The following is a 19,663-nucleotide window of genomic DNA, read 5'->3' on the forward strand; positions in this document are numbered from 1 at the left end:
GTGAGGATAAAAAAAAAAGATAAGGAGAGACGTAGGGAAGGCGTGCAGACCCCACTTAAAGTCTAACTTCTGAAGAAGAAGAAAGGAAGGGCAGAGAAGCAGAAGCATCCTAGACCACCAGTGGTCAGTCAATAAACCAATCTTAGGACCAGATCTGCTTTCAGAGACCTGGAGCACTTAGGTGGCTCCTAGCTGCCTGAGGGAAGTGTGCCTCATAAGAAACACTGATGAGCTAAGCAAATTGCTTATAGAACTTGTCTTCCAGCCATCGGCTCTAAGTCTAAACTTTGTTAGTAGGTGGGTTTTGTGTGCACAGCAGGTCAGACTGTTCTGAAATTGATTCAGTCAGGCTATATCTTTTGACTGTGAATTCAAGATGATTACTGAGATATTAGCGCTCACTGCCATTTCTTTGTTGTTGCTTCGAGGGTTTGTCTTGCCTTTCTTAATTATTTTTTAAAGATTTGTTTTTATTTATTTATGCATACAAATACTGGGGTGTAGGCCAGAGGTGCAGGGTCGGGGGTGGGGGGTGAGAGGATTCATCAGAAACAAAGTGGGAAGCAGAACAGGCAGATCTACTGAAATATACTGCTGAGGGGAGCAGCAGACAAGACAGGAGAGGTCTGTTGCTCCATGTGGGCAGCTCCCTGGCCAGCCAGGGATCGAACTCCTGGTGCAGAGGCTGCAGGACAGCCTCACAGGCTGCATCCTAACCCCTTGCGCTACCGGGGAGGTCCCATAAATAAATCTTTAAAAAAATTTTTTTTTCCTACCCCTTCCATTGAACTATTTCTCCTAGTATGTGCTGTAGTCATCCATTTTTTCCCTGTCAGTGGTTTTGGCTTTGTTTTACTCCAATCTATTAGTGAATATCTGGAGGAGGCAAGTTTGGGGGTCTTCATTCTACTGCCATCTTGCCAGAATCCCTCTGTATATTGCTTTAAAACAACAAGAAGATGATGAAAGAAAATGAGTGTGCTCTCCAACTAATCCTGAGAATAGTTTTTCACTACGCTTCATACTTCCCAACAACTTGTCTTTTTTTAAACTAGAGCTTTCGTTGTTTTTAATTTAAAAAGCAAAATTGTTCTTAGGTGAGTCAAAGTTAAATTCTGAAGCACAATCAGGAGCCCATTGTAAACATAATTGGTATTTGACTGAAAGAAGAAAAGAGGGTGTTAAACAATCCCACTTGACCAAGCAGATTTTTCAAAACTGTCTTCCCACTTAAAGGGTAACAATACTGATTTGCAACATAGACTCTAATGAAAGAGGCTAGATAATTGACCACTTTTTTCAGTTACAGAGCCTGCCTTCTCATCTCAAATAGGCTTCACCTCTTCTACTGCAAAAGGAAGAACTAACGATGGGTTATTAACACTTTTTTTGCACGGCTGTTGAGTTTTCACACTTAAAATTGTCTGGTTTCACCATTTAACAATGTAATTAGAATGCTTAAAAATTAATTGGACTTCTAATAAAGAACAGATTTATAGTAGATGAAGGTGACTGTTTTAGAAACAAGGTGTTCCCTCTAAACTTGATAATAACCATTTCCAACAGGCAGACTTTGTGAATCATGGTGTTGAACATCTGATGGCTGCTTTTTCCTTCACTGATGGGAAATTAATTACTTAACACACCCCAGAGAAATCATGTTCTTTAACAGTAAATGCAAACCTCACAAAATAACAAATTGAAAACATAATTTGCCTGTATAATGCACTTCCCTGGAGCCAGTTGGTCAATAAGTATTCATTGAACATTCACAGCTAAAGTTGGCATCACATTAATGACCAGAATTTATTACCTGCTCATCAGAAACCTACACCCTAGTGAAGAGACAATGTTATGGGATATGCAAATCACAGGCATGCATGCTTTAGTAATGCAGAGGAATACAAAATAGAAAAACTGGAGGAATAAAAGAAGGAGGTTGCTTTTTTCTCTCCTAGGCCACATTAACAAATAGTTTAGCACACCAACCTTTGTGTTTTCCTCTTTTTTTTTTTACTATTTATTTTTGCATAGAAGAACTGGGGTGTAGGCCAGAGGGCCTGGGGCAGGAGGAGGGGTGAGGGGATTCACCAGAGACAGAGTGGGGAGCAGAACAGACAGATCTACTGAAATACACTGCTGAGGGGAGCAACAGGAGAGACAGGAGAGGTCTGCTGCACCGTGTAGGTCAGCTCCCTGGCTGGGGATCAAACTCTATCAGTAGTGGTGATAGCACTGAGACTAAACCCTTAGGCTACCAGGGAGACCCTCTACAAAATTTTAATTAACAAAATTCAAAATTAACAATTGAGCATATTTTTTTCATAAGGTTTAGTAATGAGGATAGTAGAATTCTTTTAGGAGATAATATTTTGTTAACTTAGTATTCAAAGTTAGTCTTATTGTCATTGAAATCATTTTCAATTGTACATATGCTAAAGCTAATCTGTACTGAGTTGATGTGTATTTCTTCATTGAATATATCTTTCCACATAGATAACTACTGCCTAATACTAATATAAATCCATGAGCTTATGATTTTGTTGAGAATATTCCTTGCTTGGGAGGCATTTATAAAATTCTATGATTCTTCTCTTGATATGTGACATTTAGCATGCTCTTACATTTCAGACTAATCACTTCCAATTGAAGGTTAGGTGGAAGCTTCTCATTCATACAGTCAAAGAGATTTTAAAATATGGAAATTTTCTTTCCACTTGCATGAAAATTTGATAAACACTGCAAGTGTTTTTCACTCAAACTGTAGTTTGAGCTCAAAAATATATCTACTGCAAATTCATGAGGGACTGGAGATACAGTTTCTTATTTTAACTTTTGACAACATGAGTAATGTATAAAGCAGCTGGATGGTGCTTTCCTGCAAATTGGGACTAGTGTTGCAAGTGCTTAGTATGGTAATGTCAACCTATATAGTATTCATTTAACACTGCCATAGTGCCATTGTGAAACAGTGCCAAGAAAGGGTCATAGCAAAGCCATAGTGCTCACAGGACAGCGCCAAGATAGAGGACAGGTCACTATCTGTGGGTTCTCATCCACACACTAATTTGCAAGACCATTCAGGCTCAGGGAACAACAGGGATGGGTTTATTTAACAAAGAGGTGAAATAAGGAGTTCTCAGGCTCCAAGCGGCTGGCTATCTCTCCCCAGAGTGTCCGCAGTGTCCAGAAGTCCCAAACAAAAGGCCACTTGCTCAAGCTGTTGCTGTCCCCTCAACAAAGGCCTTGAGCTCATGGCCATCAGCAAGCAGTGGACCAGGGTCCAATGCATGGTGGCAGCTGAAGGTGTTCACAGGTGGGGCCACTGAGATGACACTGTAGCAGCCCACAGCAACAGTGCGACGGCCAGGCTGGACAGCGTTGGACACTGAACCAGACTGCAATGGAGGCAACGGCACTGGGAGGTGGTGCCAGACAACCAGAAGCAGTGGGGCACCTCTCAAAGGTGACATAGACAGAGAATGTCAGTTACCTGTCAATAGTGCTGGACAACACTGGCCAGTAGTTAGGTCACTACTGGTTACCAGGAGGGGATGTCAAAGACATCAGTGTTTAACAGCTCTTTGTGACTTGTTGGCCTACACCAACAACAAACAGCTCTTTGAGACACCAGGCCTGGGGCCTTTGGTGCTCCTTTCAGGTGATGTCAGAGTCAGTCCCAGACTGCAGTGGCCTCCAGCCTCTTCTTTCTTTGGAGAGCAGTGTCTAATCCTTCTTCTTGGGAGGTCATGAATAGAGTCCTCTCTTCTTTCTTCAGAGGCCAAGAACAGAGTGAGCTAAGCTGGCTCCTGCCTCACCTTATATTCTCTTTCAGGGTCTGCCTTCTTACAAGCATAATTCGACCATTTTCATTCCTAAGTGATCAATTGGGGCCTCCCTGGTGGCTCAGGGGTAAAGTCTCAGCACTATCACATGATTGCCAGCCACTGCAATATGAGTTTGATCCCCTGCCAGGGAACTAACCCACACTGTACGTCAGACCTCTCCTGTCTCACCTGCTCCTCCCTTTAGCAGTTATTTCAGATCTGCCTGTTCTGCTCCCCACAGTGTCACCACTTTGGTGAATCCTTTCAGCCTCCCAACCCCCGCACCTCTGGCCTACACCTCAGCTCTTGTATGCATAAATAAATAAATAATAAAATCTTTAAAAGAAATTAAGTGACCAATTGGACAATTTATGATCAATCAGCCCATTCTTGATTTTCCAGATGAATAGCTAATGAGCTGATTGAACTTGATTGTGTCATTTATGCACTGGATAGGTCCATTCTATAACCCAGTTACCAAATATAAAAAGGAAAACTAACCTCAGGGAAGGTTCATGGTTTAGTGGACTTCAAGGAGCTATAGCCAGAACTGGCCTTAGTGGGACCAGAGTCACCCAATACCCTTTCAGGGGGGCTGGATGTAGCCACACAGTAGGGGGTTCTGCAGCAGCACTGCAGGGTGGGCTTTGCTGGGAGCCTACTATGTTGGCCTGGGATTCCAAGGGTCTCTCTGCTGTCTATGGCTGGCCCAGTGAGGTCTGATGCTCCTCCCTGCAGCCCTGAACCAAGAATTTTCTGTTGCTTCCTATGCCAGAGCTTGCTCTGGCGCAGGAAAACCTAGCTTCTGCAGCCCCAGTGGATCTGCATGCCCTGGGCTGGCATGGTAGGGTAATGACTGCCACCTGCCACCACTTCCAACCGCTTCTGGCAGCCTGAGCACCAGTGGGGCCACTGGTGGTGGCATGTAAAGTGCTCACCACCCACTGCCACTTACATTGGCCCCAAGTAGCTCTGGGGCCTGGCACCAGAGCCATGAAGTGGGGGTGGGGGGGTGGGCTTCAGCACTCAAATATGGCTAGCACTGGGCCAGCCATCAAGCCCAGCTCACTGAAGGGGGCATCTGTGTAGCCATCTGGAGGCTGTGCTCTGGGCAGGTATCACTGCCACCACCACAGCCAGGTTGGCCCCAGGGGAGGCACTGTCCACAGGCAGCATGCACTGGGAGGCTGGCGGGAGCTCCTTCAGCAACTGCTGCTTTTGGAAACTATTACAGACCAGTTGGACCAGCCTCTGAAGCACAGGGTGGGAAACCACCATCACTGCTTAGCTTCCAGGCCTTGCTATCTCCCACTTCTCCCACAACCCTTTGTGTCACAGAGTTCTGGTTTCAGTTGCCTGATAAACACAATGCTTTGCCATCTAATCCAATAAAATTACTTACACTCTTCTGTGCCTTGAAGGCAGACATATAAATAATGTCCACCCTACTCTTTTTTCTTATTGTGACTTAAGTGTGTAGTACGCACTGCTAATAAAAAAAAATCAAATATAGTGATATCTGTGGCACCTGGAATGCTGTTGGGTTACAACTGCATCATATGATTGGCAGTGTTAGGGAACAGTGTGATAAAAGTATCGCATATGTCTTTGTTGCAAATACTCAGCTCTGGCTGGGGAGTGCAAAAGCAACAAAATGAATGGGCATGTTTGTTTCCGAATAAAACTTGATAACCATGGAAGTGTCACGTTCATAGAATTATTGCATCACAAAATATTATTCTCTTTTTAATTTATTTTAAAACCATTTAAAGTGTAAAAACATTCTTGACTTCTAAGCCATACAAAAGCAGGAGGTTGGCCAGCTATAGCTTTTTGATTCTCCCTGTAATCCTAGAACTCCTTTGGACCATGTTTCACACCTTTAGAGAAAATTTTATCTAGCATGAGTGAGAACTAAGCTCTGTGTGTGTGTGTGTTTGTGTGTGTGTGTGTGTGAGAGAGAGAGAGAGAGAGAAAGAGAGAGAGAGAGGGATATAACGAGAGAGCATTATTGAGGTCCTATCTAGTTCCATTCCTGAAGGCTACAGTTTCTATTATTCTTCCTTTGATTTTGGGAACTATTCTAGATCTTTATTTTTAGAAGACAGACTGGGTTGATTTTTGTCATTTGCAATTGTAAACATCCTAACAGTTCAAATGAGTTTACCAATGGCTAGCAAGCTTAGACTGGATGAAAACATTTGCTTCTCAAATGGTAAAAGAGATATCATTAGTAACATAAAAGTGAAGTCTCTATACTAATCTGAAGACAAACTGATTAAAGGGTGAGGAGCATGTTCCTGTTGACATTTTTCTCAGGGACTTACTTTCTTTTGCCACTACTGCTTAGTCAACCTGTGTTTTTGCAGCATCTGCTATTTGTTACTGTTCATCCATTCATCTGTGGATGGACACTTGGGTAGTGTTACTTTGTTTTAATTTTGTTAGAAATTCACCTATGGATATCTCTTTTCCATTTCTTCTTTTCCAGTAAAAATCTTCCTCAAGAAAACCCAGCTCTGGGCCTCCCTGGTGGCACAAGGGGTTAAGTCTCAGCATATGAAGCTATTGGCAGCCACTGCAGCAAGAGTTCTATAACCAGCCAGGGAGCTACCCACATGGCAGACCTCTCCTGTCTTGCCTGCTTCTCCCCTCAGCATTGTATTTCAGTCAATCTGTTCAGCTCCCCACTCTGTCTGTGGTGAATGCTCTCTCCCCACCCCCACCCCCAGGCACCTCTGACCTGTACCCCAACTCTTGTATGCATAAATCAATAAAGTAAATCTTTAAAAAATAAAAGAAAACCCACCATTCAGGATTAACTACTTTTGGTATGTAAGGCAGAAGGCTTTGGCTTCTTTAGGTTGCTATTTTATCAATGTTTCACCTTGAACCTGTATATTAAAGCAAACTTACCTCTCTTTAAAATGAACAGGAATCTTCTGTCCTGTTCTCCCTTCCCATTCCAGATTTCATTACGCTAAAATGCTTTAGTGTTGTCTCAGGAACATTTAAAAATCTCCCTATTTCAGTCCTGAGTTTTGCATATAAATTTATAATGAAGATTTTCTACCATCACAAGATTCCTGCTTTTCCTTTATATTGGTAATGTAGAGCTATCATATTACTGCATATCAAGTATGACTGTAACATAAATGATTTTTTCCCAAGTCTAAAATGTATGTTGTCCTTCAATATTATCACCTTCTCAAAATGTACTTATTTTACCTATTTTATTACTTTAGTCAGAGTGTTTTCATGGCCAATTACCTCATGTCCTGTTTAATTTCATTTGGTCACATCCCAATTTCCTCTGCTCTTATCCCTTACTATGGGTCCAGACAGTGGTGTGGAAGTGGAGGACATGAAGATGCAGACTATTTCGTTTAAGTTTTTCATTCATCAGCTGTTTGCCTGTTTGAAGGGCCTTACTAAGTGCCAATTGGCTATGCATGAGAAAACCCAGTCAGGACAAGTCTAATTATTATAGGTCCATGGCCTCAGACACATAAAGAGAAGTCCTTTTCTTGCTGCCTTCCTCCTTATCTTTTCCCTGCATCACTACATCCCATCTCCATTCCTGGCCATGTACACCATGTAGAGTTTGGCTGGTTATACACCGCTTAAAGGAACAATATCATACAAAACACAGGTTTATATATTTACTATGACATTTCCTGTCAGATGGAAGTAAGGTGTATTGGAAAAGGGGAAACTTTTCAGCTTCCTGTCAACAAGCCATATGGCCTAGCAGCAATTCTGCTTCTGAATATCTCATGGATGTGCATGCTTTCCATTCACATACACAGAGAATTTTCTCTCATTACTTTATGCCTAAAATTACTGTTTTCAGCTTTTTTCTGTATAATAATGTATCATAAAGTTTGAAGAATATGACTTAGTAGTGGATGATACCTACTCCACAATTAACTGATGATGTCCCTGTTGCCTTTAGACAGTGCTCTGAACAATGGCCTGGAAGACTCTATTTTTTTTTTAAAGATTTATTTTATTTATACAGAGCTGGGGTACAGGCCAGAGGCGCGGGAGGGTGAGAGGATTCACCAGATACAGAGCGGGGAGCAGACTAGGCAGATGGTCCAAAAGCACTGTCTGCTGTGCCATGTGGGTATCTCCCTGGCTGGCCAGGAATCGAACCCATGCTGCAGAGGCTGCGGACAGCTTCACAGTGCTGTGATCAACCCGCTGCACAACCAGGGAGGCCCTTGTTATTTTTTTAAGATTTATTTATGCATACAAGAACTGGGGTACAGGCCAGAGGTGTGGGAGATGAGAGGATTCACCAGAGACAGAGCAAGGAACAGAACAAGCAGATTGACAGAAATACACTGCTGAGGAGAGCAGTGGGCAAGTCAGGAGAGGTCTGCTGCGCCATGTGGGTAGCTCCCCGGCCAGGGATTGAACTTGTGCTGCAGTGGCTGCCGATAGCTTCATAGGTTGCGTCTTAACCCCTTGTGCCACCAGGCAGGCCCCCTCATTATTTTTTAAAAAGATTTATTTTTATTTATTCGTGCATACAAGAACTGGGGTGTAGGCCAGAGGTGTGGGGGTGAGAGGGCATGAGAGGATTCCCAAGAGACAGAGCTGGGAGCAGAACAGGTGGATCCACTGAAATACACAGCTGAGGGGAGCAGTGGGTGAGACAGGAGTGGTCTGCTGTGCCTTGTGGGTCTGCTCCCTGGCTGAGGATCAAACTCATCTTCAGTGGCTGGTACTAGTTTGGTAGCGCTGAGACTTAACTAACCTTGCACCACCAGGGAGGCCCCAAGACTCATTATTGTCGGACTTTCTTCCACTTCTTTAGTAATTGTACCCTGGAATGCAGTGCTGGCCTCTGATTAGACATGGGAGGATGCTGCATACATTATATGATATGGAGGCTTTGTTCAGAGTCTCCTCTACTGGCGATTTTTAGTACTTAAAATTCAGCATAACATTGCTGAACTAGAGGGAATTTGCAATAAAACTGGTAACCCGAAAGTCACAAGCCTCTTAGTCTCTGTGTCACCCTTCCGAACCAAATAGGCATCACCAACTTTACAGTAAACACCATTCCTGCTCCACCTGGACGCAAGAGCCCTTCCTAATTCAGAGTTTCAGGCAACCTCCATATCTGTACTGGAGGTGACATGTATTTGAAACCTCTGTCAATGGCTGTTGTAATTCAAGAAGCTAAAAAATCAACCCGCGGAACTACGCAAATTTCCAAAGGAGACGTTCAAACAACTTTATAGACACAGCCAAATTTTGCACAATTAGTTCTTTTCATCGCAACATTTGGGTGTCCACTTAATGCCTCCCGTTGGGCAGAGCCTGGAAACTGGCCGACCTCGGGCCGCGCTGCGGTCCAAGCATCACCTTCCCAGATCCCTACCCCAGGCGCGCCAAAGGGACTGGAAGGCGGAAGCGCCCCCGCACGCGCATGCGCAGAGCCCGCCCCGCGCCTCGGTCACTTTCTTCGAAAACCTCGGCGAAGGGACGCAATTGCGCCTGCGGGGAGAGGCAGTGGAAGGGGCGGGGCGTCGCGTCGGGCGGGCGGTGGGGGGGTGAGGCGGGGGCGGAGACGCGCGTGCGCAGTGCCCTTGCTCGCAGGAAGCCCGGGGCGCGGGGGCGGAGCTGCGCGGGCGGTCGGGGGCGGGGCTCTCCCGGGCCGCGGCGCTGCTACCGCCGCGCATTGTGCAGCAGGCGGGCCCCCGCGCGGCAGGGCCCTGGACCGGCGCGGCTCCCGGGGATGGTGAGCAAGGCGCTCGTGCGCCTCGTGTCTGCCGTCAACCGCAGGAGGATGAAGCTGCTGCTGGGGATCGCGCTGCTCGCCTACGTTGCCTGTGAGTGCGCGCCTGCGACCGGCGGGGGAGCCCCATTCATTCCCCGGCGCGCGGCGGTCGGGCCAGGGGGTGGCGGGCTGTGCGCGGCCCCGGGCGGCCCTGCAGCCGGTCCCCCTGCCCGCCCCGGGTGGGACCTGCGCGTCCTGCGCCCACCCGTCTCTCGGGGCTCCAAGCCCTGCTGTGGACACAGCAGCCGGCCACTTGGGCGCAGCTCTGCCCGCCTAGGCCCTGCGCGGAGACCGGCGCCCTGCGGAGGGGCCCGTGCCCGGAGCGCGCTGACCGCGAGCCCGGCGCCGCCAGGGCGCAGCCGTCCTCGGCCGACCCCGGGGCCGCGGCTCCCGCCCCTCCTCGTGGTGCTGCTGTCCACGTCGCCCCACAAGCCCGCGAGGATCCCCGACCGGCGATTCCCGAGCGTGCCGCGCGGGGACACTCTGGGCACGGCCGCGCCGCTGTGTTGTTAAGTAGGATAAAAATGCTGTTGCCCTTGGCTGAGCCGCCGCTCCGGCTGTGTGTGCTCCGTAGGAAAATTACTCAGCATTTAACTATTGGGGCGCTAAGTGTTGCCCTTCCCAATCTGCCAGGGGCCGCACCCTGTGTGCGGGCGCGCGGGGTCCCCCGGGGCGCGGCGTGTTGGCGCTGCTCGAGGGGCTGCCGGGCCCAGCGGGGAGGCGCTTTGGTGTGTGGGCTTCTCTCTGGCACCACTCACGACCAATGCCTGAGGCTGGGCAGAAGGGGTATTTTGCAGGCAAGTGGTCGAACGTGTTGGGAAAATATGTGTATTAATTGCTGCTGTTCATACTTTGCCAAGTGCCAGAACTGGACTCGAAATAGCTCCTAGTGGGAACTGTCTGAATGCTTAGCCAGGAGAGACTGAAGTGAAGCCACCTGCTAACCGGTTGAGTTAGCACGAACTGATTCCTAAGGTGAGAGGGGACTCAAAGTGACTTCAGTTGAGCCCTAAAACAGGTGTGATCATGACCCAGCCTCTCTGGTACCTAATCTAGCCCAGCTGTTGCAGGAGATGGGCTGCGAAATTCAAGCAGGGTTTCTGGTTTCAGGGCAAGGGTTCAGATCAGGCGTGGTTGTTAGATGTGAGTGGTTTGCGAGACCTCATCAACTGGGGATGAGGTTGCTCTTGAGTAAGAAAGCTGAGACCCAGTGTAAAGATCACTTAAAACTGCGTATCATTACTGATATTATTACGGCAATAATCATTTACTGAATACATACACACACGAGTCTCTTCTCATTTAATTATCTCAACAATCCTAGTATATATAGGTAGTATGATTATTCCTATTTTAGAGGTGAGGCAATTAAGGCCAAGAAAAATCAGGAAAATTTGTGGATGATTGCACAGATGATAAACTATAGAAAGGCAAGATTTGAACCCAGAAAGCACCTATCTTGAGAGCTTCAGCTAGAACCAGATCTTCTGCAGCAGGTTTATGTTGGTTATGGAGCCTTTAAAGTTAAGACAGGAGGGTTAGAATTTTTTTTTTTTTTTTGATCTTTTTTTTTTTTTTTTTTTTTTATAGAGGCATGCTTTATTTATTTGTTTGCTGGTTTGTTTGTTTGTTTGTTTTTTTACATGCACTGGGTACAGTCAGAAGCGCGGGAGGGTGAGAGAATTCACCAGAGCCAGAGCGGGGAGCAGAGCAGGCAGAAGGTCCGAAGTACACTGCTGAGGGGAGCAGCGGGCGGCAGGAGAGGTCTGCACGCCATGTGGGACCCTCCTCTGGTGGCCGGGGAGCAGCCGGGGATCGAACCGGCGCCGCAGAGGCCGCGCGCAGTTTCGCAACCCAGCGCTCAACCGCTGCGCCACCGGGGAGGCCCCAGGAGGGTTAGAATTAATAAGGTATGACATCTAGGGAGCCGCAGAAGTTTCTCACCTGTCACTAGACCAGAAAATCCTACTGTGGCCTACTGTTTCTTGCCATGCTTGGTGCCAGGGGACAAAAGAAAGTGCAAAGCACCTGGACTTTGGCATCATGGAGTCAAATGCCGTGTGGAGTATGTCAGAATCACCTGTAGCATTTTTAAACCGATTGCTGCCTCCCACCTCAGGTTTCTGATTCAGATAGTTTGGCACATTGCCTGACAATTTGCATTTCTAATCTCTGGAAAGATGCTGTTGTGGCCTAGGGAACCCACTTTAAGAACCACAGATGGGGCCTCCCTGGTGGCACAGCGCTTGAGCACTGGGTTGTGAGGCTGCCTGCAGCCTCTGCAGCGCCAGTTCGATCCCTGGCCACCAGTGAGGGTCCCACCAAAAAAAAAAAAAAAAGAACCACAGATCTAGAAGGTGAGAGGGCCATGAATTGCATAGTTACCCAAATGAAGGCTAAATGACAAACCAGTAGGAAGGAAAGGTGCTTGAGAGCTTTTGACAGGACTCAAGAGTAATGAGGGGTGTTTGTTTTCTTGAGGAAGAGACTTGAGTTGGGAATTGAAAGAGATGTATAGGTATTAACAGGGAGGTCTAGGCAGGATGTATACCAGAAAGAATAGCATGTATAGAAGTCCTGGGGCAGCCTAGAATAGGGTGTGGTCTAGGAATGCAAAGAAGAGAGGTATTCTTGGTGTGTAAAAACCAAGCACAAGCTGCACAGGAAGACAGGCCAGAGTAAGCAGGCCTGGGAGAATCTTTGTTCCCTCTTGTGAAGTGGGTGCTTTTTGCTCTGAGGAGTTTAAGACTAGGATGGAGGCAGGGATGGTAAATCAGAGACTTTTTAAGGCAAAGAACATTACAATGTAACATATTGATAGTTCTGAGGACACTGATGTAAGTCAACAGTGAAACCTGTGTTTCTAGTCTCCTTTATTAATAATCTTGCCGCCACTCCATCCTGGGCCCCCGCCCTGAGTCAAGATCTCATCTTGAAAAACTGCCATTACCTCTCCCAAATGGCTTGAGATGCTTACCCCGTTCCTTTCAAGTTCTCGTCTTCCTCATTCCACCTCCACTTTCTTGAAGTCTTTGCCTCCTGAGGCCCTGAGTCTCTTCTTGCTCCCACGTAAGTCTTCTGTGTCATGAGGGGTGGGAGGAGGGAGGTGAGCATAATGCCAACTTGTATTGCACTTAAGTTCTTTTCCAGGAGTATATTTTCTTTCCCATAAAATTTCAGTCCTTGAGGACAGCAATTGTGTCTTAAGTGTTTTAGCCTCGTAGCACCCAGATCAGTGTAGTTAGCTTATGGGAAGAGCTCACAAGTCTGATGGAAAAATCATGCCGACCTACTGGATAGCTCCCTAGGCGGAGACTCAGCTCAATAATCTTTAGTGTTTCATAATGCACACATAGTTAAGAAAGTCAGATAGCCTCTGCAGGCTTTGTGAGGCAAAACATCTTCCCTTGCTGGTCCTACCCAGAGGCAAGCACTTAATTTCTTTGAGCTCATTATTTTGGTATTTGTGCTGCAGAATTTTGTGTTTCGTGATTTTCCAGTTGCAGCTACTGCCTGGGTATTTTCATTTTTTGGAAGACGGTTGCCTCCAAAGGCAGTAGCTGCAACTCTTTCCTTGCCTTCCTACTCTAGCTTGCCATCTTCCATGTATGTGATGTAATTTTGAGATAACTATTCAGTATGCATGACTTAAAGCTGTTCATAGTAAACCTTGTACAATACTTTTTGTTTTCCTGGAACCAGTAATTGGTTTGCTGTTTAATATTTTCTTTGTTTTATATGTACTATTACTGATTCAACTCCAAATGCTTTGTAGGTTGTCAGCATCTTTTCCCCAGGATGCTTGGAAGCATCAGTACCTTCCTAAAGAGGGACCACAGCATTTGGACCTGTTTATCCTCCCCAAGCTCCTACCTCCCCAATCCCCACATTGGCGGGAGCTGTCAGTAACAGCTCTCCTGTTCCCTGACTTCCTCCTGGGATTTATTTCACTCCCAAATTGGATGTGTATGGGAGGAGAACTGAGATTTTGGTTTTTTTTCCTCTGTACATTTGCTAGGTTGATAATGTAGAATTCTAGAAAATAGTACCTTCAGATTTTTTCAGGTACTGTTTTAATTCCCTTCTGATTGCTGTTGATGAAGAGGTTCAAGCCAGTCCTGCCTGGGGGACTTATGTTTTCTTTCCAGAAGATTGTAGGATTTTCTTTTTGTGGTGGCATTTGCTCTTTCCCCTGGCTTGACTCCCTGCTGGTGCTTGGTGACCTCAGTGTCCCTGTGCTGTGGAACTATGTGGAAATGCCTGGATTTGTCTCTGGGCCATTTCTTTCTTTTTTAAGATTTATTTATTTATGCATCAAGAACTGGTGTGTAGGCCAGAGGTGCAGGGGGGTGAGAGGATTCACCAGAGACAGAGTGGGAACAGAACAGGTGGATCTCCTGAAATACACTGCTGAGGGGAGCAGCACACCATGTGGGTTAGCTCCCTGGTCAGGGATAGAACTCATGTTGCAGTGGCTGGCTGTAGCTTGATAGCTCTGTCTTTAACCCCTGTGCCACCAGGGAAGCCCCATACTGGGCCATTTTTTGGCTCAGTGTTCAGTTAGGATTTAAGTTATTTTCCTCTGGTTTGATCACTAGCAGAGTTGAAGATGATGGTGCTCAGCGTGCAGAGCTCACTTCCTTCTTAGTCCCATATATGAAATAAACTCAAAGAATTTGTCTTTGATTCAGACCCTGAAGGTCTGGGAACTGCTTGTTGCTGCTGCTTAACTCAGGCTGCTCCCTAGGGCACAGGCATGTCCAGAGCTTGGCTTTGGTGCCTTAGTATCCACATCTCTGGATGCTTTTGAACCCTTGCGATCCAGAAACTCTTCCTTTTCTACCTGGAATTTTCTTGCAACATTTTTTCATAATTCCTGCATCCCATTTTCATTTCTGTTCCTGGAATACTTCATGCTATTATAGAATTGCCTGGTCTAGTCCTTTTATTTCCTATTTTCTCCTCCTTTTAAAGTTTGGTTCTATTTTTTGAAAATGCCTTTATCTTTGTAATCTAAATCTTCTGGTCATCTTTGTAAAATTTTATTTTTTTTTGCTATCATTTTTCATATAGAAGAGTTCTCTGAACTTTAAAAAACTAAAAAAAATGTGTTCTTTATTTCATGGTTGTATTCCCTTCATGATGGTTTATTTTTTCAGCTTTCTTTTCACGAAAGAGCCTCTTTCCTCCAAGTTGCTGTCCCCTTTCTTGTTCAGGTTGAAAGCTGTCCTGGGTTTAGGTAGACAGAGAGCCCTGAGCTGTCAGTTGACTGTTAAGCTCTTTCCAAACAGGTAGAGTCTGGACTTTGTTTACTTTGTAGATCTGTCCACTGTCTGTCGACCTCGCTGTTGTGACATGCATCTCTCAGACCTTGGCTGGATGGGGGAAGCTCAGCTGTCTGCGTTCTGGAACCCATGGGGAGAGGATATAGGCCTGTGTAGCACCTCTACATTCCAGTTGAACTTGGGGCTCCCCATCCGACATCCCGTTTCTACGATCTCCAGAGATGGACCTGCCTTTCTTCTGCCAGGGTACAGAGTGGATCTGGCAGTTGTACTGCAGTGTGGAAAGATTTGAAAATAAACCTCTCTCCTCCTTGCCTTTCACCACGTTTCCAGATGCACCAGGCATATAACCATTCTCAACACTTCTTGGCTACGCTTCCTCTTTTCACCTTCCAGCAATATTTTGTACCCTTTTGCCCTCTCCACCTGTGTTTATACCTTAAACAACGAACACAGAAAGAAACCTATCTTGTAGCATATTAGTGGTGTTTAGGAGACATTCTCTTTTCACCTTCAGCTCTTGAAAACTAGAGTTCTGACAGGTAATAAGAGTTCATCTTTGGTATGTCATGGATTTCTCTGTAGTGACCTTGTGTTTGTGGTACCTTTCTTTCCTGTTGTATATGTGATAACTTGGGTCTTAAGGTAACAGACTTCCGTACTTCTCTGAGTTGGGACTTTGGTTAGAATAGTTTAGCACTTAATCAGTCAGCCTTTGAATGGCAGTTGACCTCAACAATCACTCACTAAGCATTTCTAACCTGCTGCTGTGCTGGAGCAGAGACAGTGAGCTGGGCACCACCCAGATGCTGCAGACTCCGGGGAGAAGAGGTCAGAAGAAACTGACAAGGAATAGTGTAACTGGTGCTTCTAGAAGGCACCTGAGTAAAAGCTCAGGTAGGGGTTGTTTAATGCAGGTTCCCAGGATCCTCAGACCTACTGAAAAGGTTCATTTTTTCCTGTTTGTGTTCAATTTCAGGGTTGACTTTTTTTTTTTTCCTGTTTTCAGTAGGAAAACATTTACATGATCCAAAAGTCAAACTGTCTAAGTTATATTCAGACTACTCTTGTTGCCCTCTCTCTAGCCTCTCTATGTTGTTCCTATTTTTAGTGCTTTGTTTTAAATGTCCGATTTTTCTTTTTGAAGATCATTGGCTCTGGTCTGTGTGGTGCATATATCTCCTGGGAGATATTCAAGGTTTGGTTCCTAACCATCACAGGAATGTGTCAATATCACCATAAAGCCAGCCACAAGAAATTTTTGCTTTCCCACTGTATATGAAAGATACGGTTACAGTAAACTGTGGTCTACTAAGTGCATTGACTCAAAAATGAAGTATACAAGACTTAATTTAAAAATGCTTTAATGGGCCTCATTGGTGGCATAAGGGCCTGAGAAACAACCTATGAAGCTGTCCACAGCCTCTGCAGCATGAGTTCGATCCCCAGCCAGGGAGCTTTTCACATGGTGTGGCAGACCTCTCCTGTCTGGCACGCTGTTCCCCTCAGCAGTGTATTTCAGTCAATCTGCCTATTCTGTTTCCCACTCTGTCTTTGTGAATCCTCTCACCCCCTACACCTCTAGCCTGTACCCCAGTTCTTGTATGCATAAATAAATAAATCTTTTAAAAAATCAGGGAATTGAAAAAAAAATGCTCTGTTGCTTAAAAGTGCTAGTTGCCATCTGAGCCTTCAGTGAGTCCCAGCCTCTCTGTGGATGGAAGATAGTGCCTGGATGTTTCTGGCTGCTTACTGTTGGTGGAAATGGGTGCTGAAGTATAGGGTGCTGGTAGCAGTTTTTTAAACCAAGACAACATGAAGTGGCTGCATGGATTGCCTCTTCCTTTCCTTGACCACTAAGAACCATTGTAAGGTTATTAGTTGACCTTCTTTCAGTTTATCTCAGGGATGGGGAGGCCCAAGGAGAAGGAGAGAGATGGGGGGGGGGGGGCGGTGTTGTGAGCAGGCAGAGCACACAGTTGCAGTCGTCCATGCACAGTGCTGAACGATTTCAGTCATCACATCAGAGATCCCTGAACACAGGGCATCATAATAGATATGAGAGAATCGCCAACACGGGACACAGACGTGAAATGAGCACATGCTGGGGGGAAAATGACACTATGTGGAAGCCACAAAGGATTTGGAAAAACCCTTGATGTAGGGCTGCCACAAGCCTTCAATTTGTGAAACAACGTGCTGTGAATTTTAACAAAGTGAAGTGCAATAAGCAGGGTCTGCTAGACCCCCGCCTACATACTATTTGTTTTTACCCCAGAGTTAGGATATCGTACAGACTATTTTGCCTCTTTTATTTCCTGCTGAATGGTTCCTGGGAAGTGCTCCGCGTGAGTGTGTAGAGATCACCTTTGTTTAGTTTTACAGCTGCCGAGGGCTCCTGTGTGCACTGCAGTTTATTTGACTAGTCTTCTATGGAATGCATTGAAGTTATTTCAGATATTTTGCTATTATAAATACTGGGGCAGTGAATAAACTTGTGCACATGCTCCCATCAGCGATGCAGAACAGCTGTTTTCCTCTCAGCCTCCCATCAGGGTATTGACAAATGTTTGCAATTTCACCAGTCTGATAAATGGCTGTATTTCAATTTGTATTTCTCTTATCATTGGTGATGTAAGCACTTTTCCATGTTTAGGGGCTATTAATGTAACTTTTTTCTGGGAACTGTCTATATTTTTGCCCACTTTTCTGTTGAGGGTTTGGTCTTTCCCTCTCATTTTTAAAGAACGTTTTATGTATTGAGGATGTTAACTGTCCTTTGTGAAGTGAATTGCCACTATTTTCTTAGGCCTGCTGTGGTATAATACAAAAATACATTCATCTTTGTCCTCTGCTCCCCGGCCTGGAGCTTTTAAAACCCTTGGAATTTCCTGAGTGATAGATAAGTGTGCCTTTGTTATTCACAAGAACCTTTTTAAATCACACTGGAGTTTATGTCAATGAAACGATTTATGGTGGGCTGGTCACTGGAAAGATCTGTGCTCACTAGAAGATTGTCACTTTCAACCCCACCCACCACCTTCCTGGAAGAGAAGTGGAGGGGAAAAGAAGAGGAGGTGGTGGCTACTGGAGACTGAATATTTGGAAAGCTGGTGAAGAATGAGGCTCAATAGGCATCTTGGTGGGTGCACCCAGAGAGTGCTTCGACCCCCTAGGACCTCCCCCTTACCTTGTCTGTTGCATTTCTTGCATTTGCATCTTTGTGAGTCTTTTTTAGCAAATTAGCAAATGGAAGGAGGGGATTGTAGGAACCCCTTAAGGATAGCCAGTCCACAGTTTAGGTAGCCTCTGGAACTTGAGACTGGCATCAGAAGTGGGGCAGTCTTTTGGGGCTGAGTTCCTAATCTGTGGGATCTGATGCCAGGTAGAATTTAGCGTCAGACTGTAACGGAATTGTTGGATGCCTGATTAGTGGCCTGAATGCTGGTGGTATGGTGCAGTAAGGAAAACTCCTGCACTTGCCCTGTCTGGGTGCCTCCTGCGGGAACAGCTGCTCACCCCAGGTTAATCCTGATCCCCACAACTGGAGTAGTTTTTATTTCAGGCTGCTCATCAATTTGAAGCTAATGTTTCTTTAAAAAAAAAAAAAAACAAAAAACAAAAAATAAAGCTTTTTCAATTCCTCAATAACACCATTTTTCAATAACAAAAACAATTTTTCAATAACACCATTTAGGAAGTAGTATTACCTACCACCTAAGAGAACACACAACTTCCATTTAACCTTAAAGGCTAAAGGATTTGCTGCCAGTTATAGGGTGAACTGAAACAGAGCAAGAGATGAAGTGAACCTTTTGAGAAAAGAGACAACCCATTATCATGCGTCCCCGCATTTATCCTTCAGGTAATGCCTAACACCTAACATGTTTGTGGAAGTTAAAGCAAGAAAAACTTAAGAGTACAGAGACTAAGAAGAAGGGCCATCCTTGCAAACATCCATGCAGACATCATGTGGCTAATAATCTATTCTTTGAACTGACACTCTTGTGTTTTTTTTTTTTTTTAAGATTTATTTATTTTTATGCATTCAAGAACTGGGGTATAAGCCAGAGGTGCAGGGGGTGAGAGGATTCACCAGAGAGAGTTGGGAGCAGAACAGGCAGATGTGCTGAAAACCCCTGCTGAGGGGAGCAGTGGGCGAGACAGGAGAGGTCTGCTGCACCATGAGGGTCAGCTCCCTGGATGGTCAGGGATCGAAGTTGTGCTGCAGTGGCTTGATAGCTCTGTCTTTTATCCCTGCACCACCAGGGAGGCCCTGACACTCTTGTTTTGAACTGAGAGTTCTGCCCCAGTGATGCCGGAAGAAGTGTTTGGACATTGATGTTACCAGGAAAGTAAAGATGTTTTCCTGGGCACAAGAAGTCAGGGTGTACCTGGGTCAAGATGACTAAGGAGGTAACAACAAACTCTGGGGGACATGACAAAGATGAGGGCACCAGCCTCGATGGGCTACATTTAGAGGATGGTGGTGGGAGATTTGCGTATGGCTGACTGTCTCTGCTTGGTTTACTAGATATAGGCTGGCTTGAGATGAGATGTTAGAACAGGAATTTTTTGGGGGGGCCTCCCCGGTGGCACAGTGGGTTCAGCGTGGCTCTGTGAAGCTGCCTGCAGCTTCTGCAGTGCGGGTTCAATTCCCGGCTGACCAGGGAGATACCCACATGGCACGGCAGACCTCTCCTGTGTTCGCCCACTGCTCCCCTCAGCAGTGCTTTTGGTCTGTCTGCCTGTTCTGC

General features: G+C 45.7%; 1 protein-coding gene across 3 annotated transcripts in view; it reads left to right on the top strand.

Annotated features, from left to right (window-relative positions):
* Nucleotides 1-9,579: 9,579 nt before the first annotated feature.
* The window catches only part of UXS1 (UDP-glucuronate decarboxylase 1), a gene marked incomplete at both ends in the record, with an annotated part of 90,709 nt that continues 80,625 nt past the window's right edge, over nt 9,580-19,663 (top strand). For all 3 annotated transcript variants that reach the window (XM_084235039.1, XM_084235040.1, XM_084235041.1), the window contains one exon: nt 9,580-9,673. In XM_084235039.1, coding sequence (XP_084091165.1) covers nt 9,580-9,673 — 94 coding nt within the window. The remainder of the gene's footprint in view (nt 9,674-19,663) is intronic.

This window comes from Talpa europaea (genome assembly GCF_964194135.1).
Source record: "Talpa europaea genome assembly, chromosome: 6".
NCBI classification, from domain to species: Eukaryota; Metazoa; Chordata; class Mammalia; order Eulipotyphla; family Talpidae; genus Talpa; species Talpa europaea.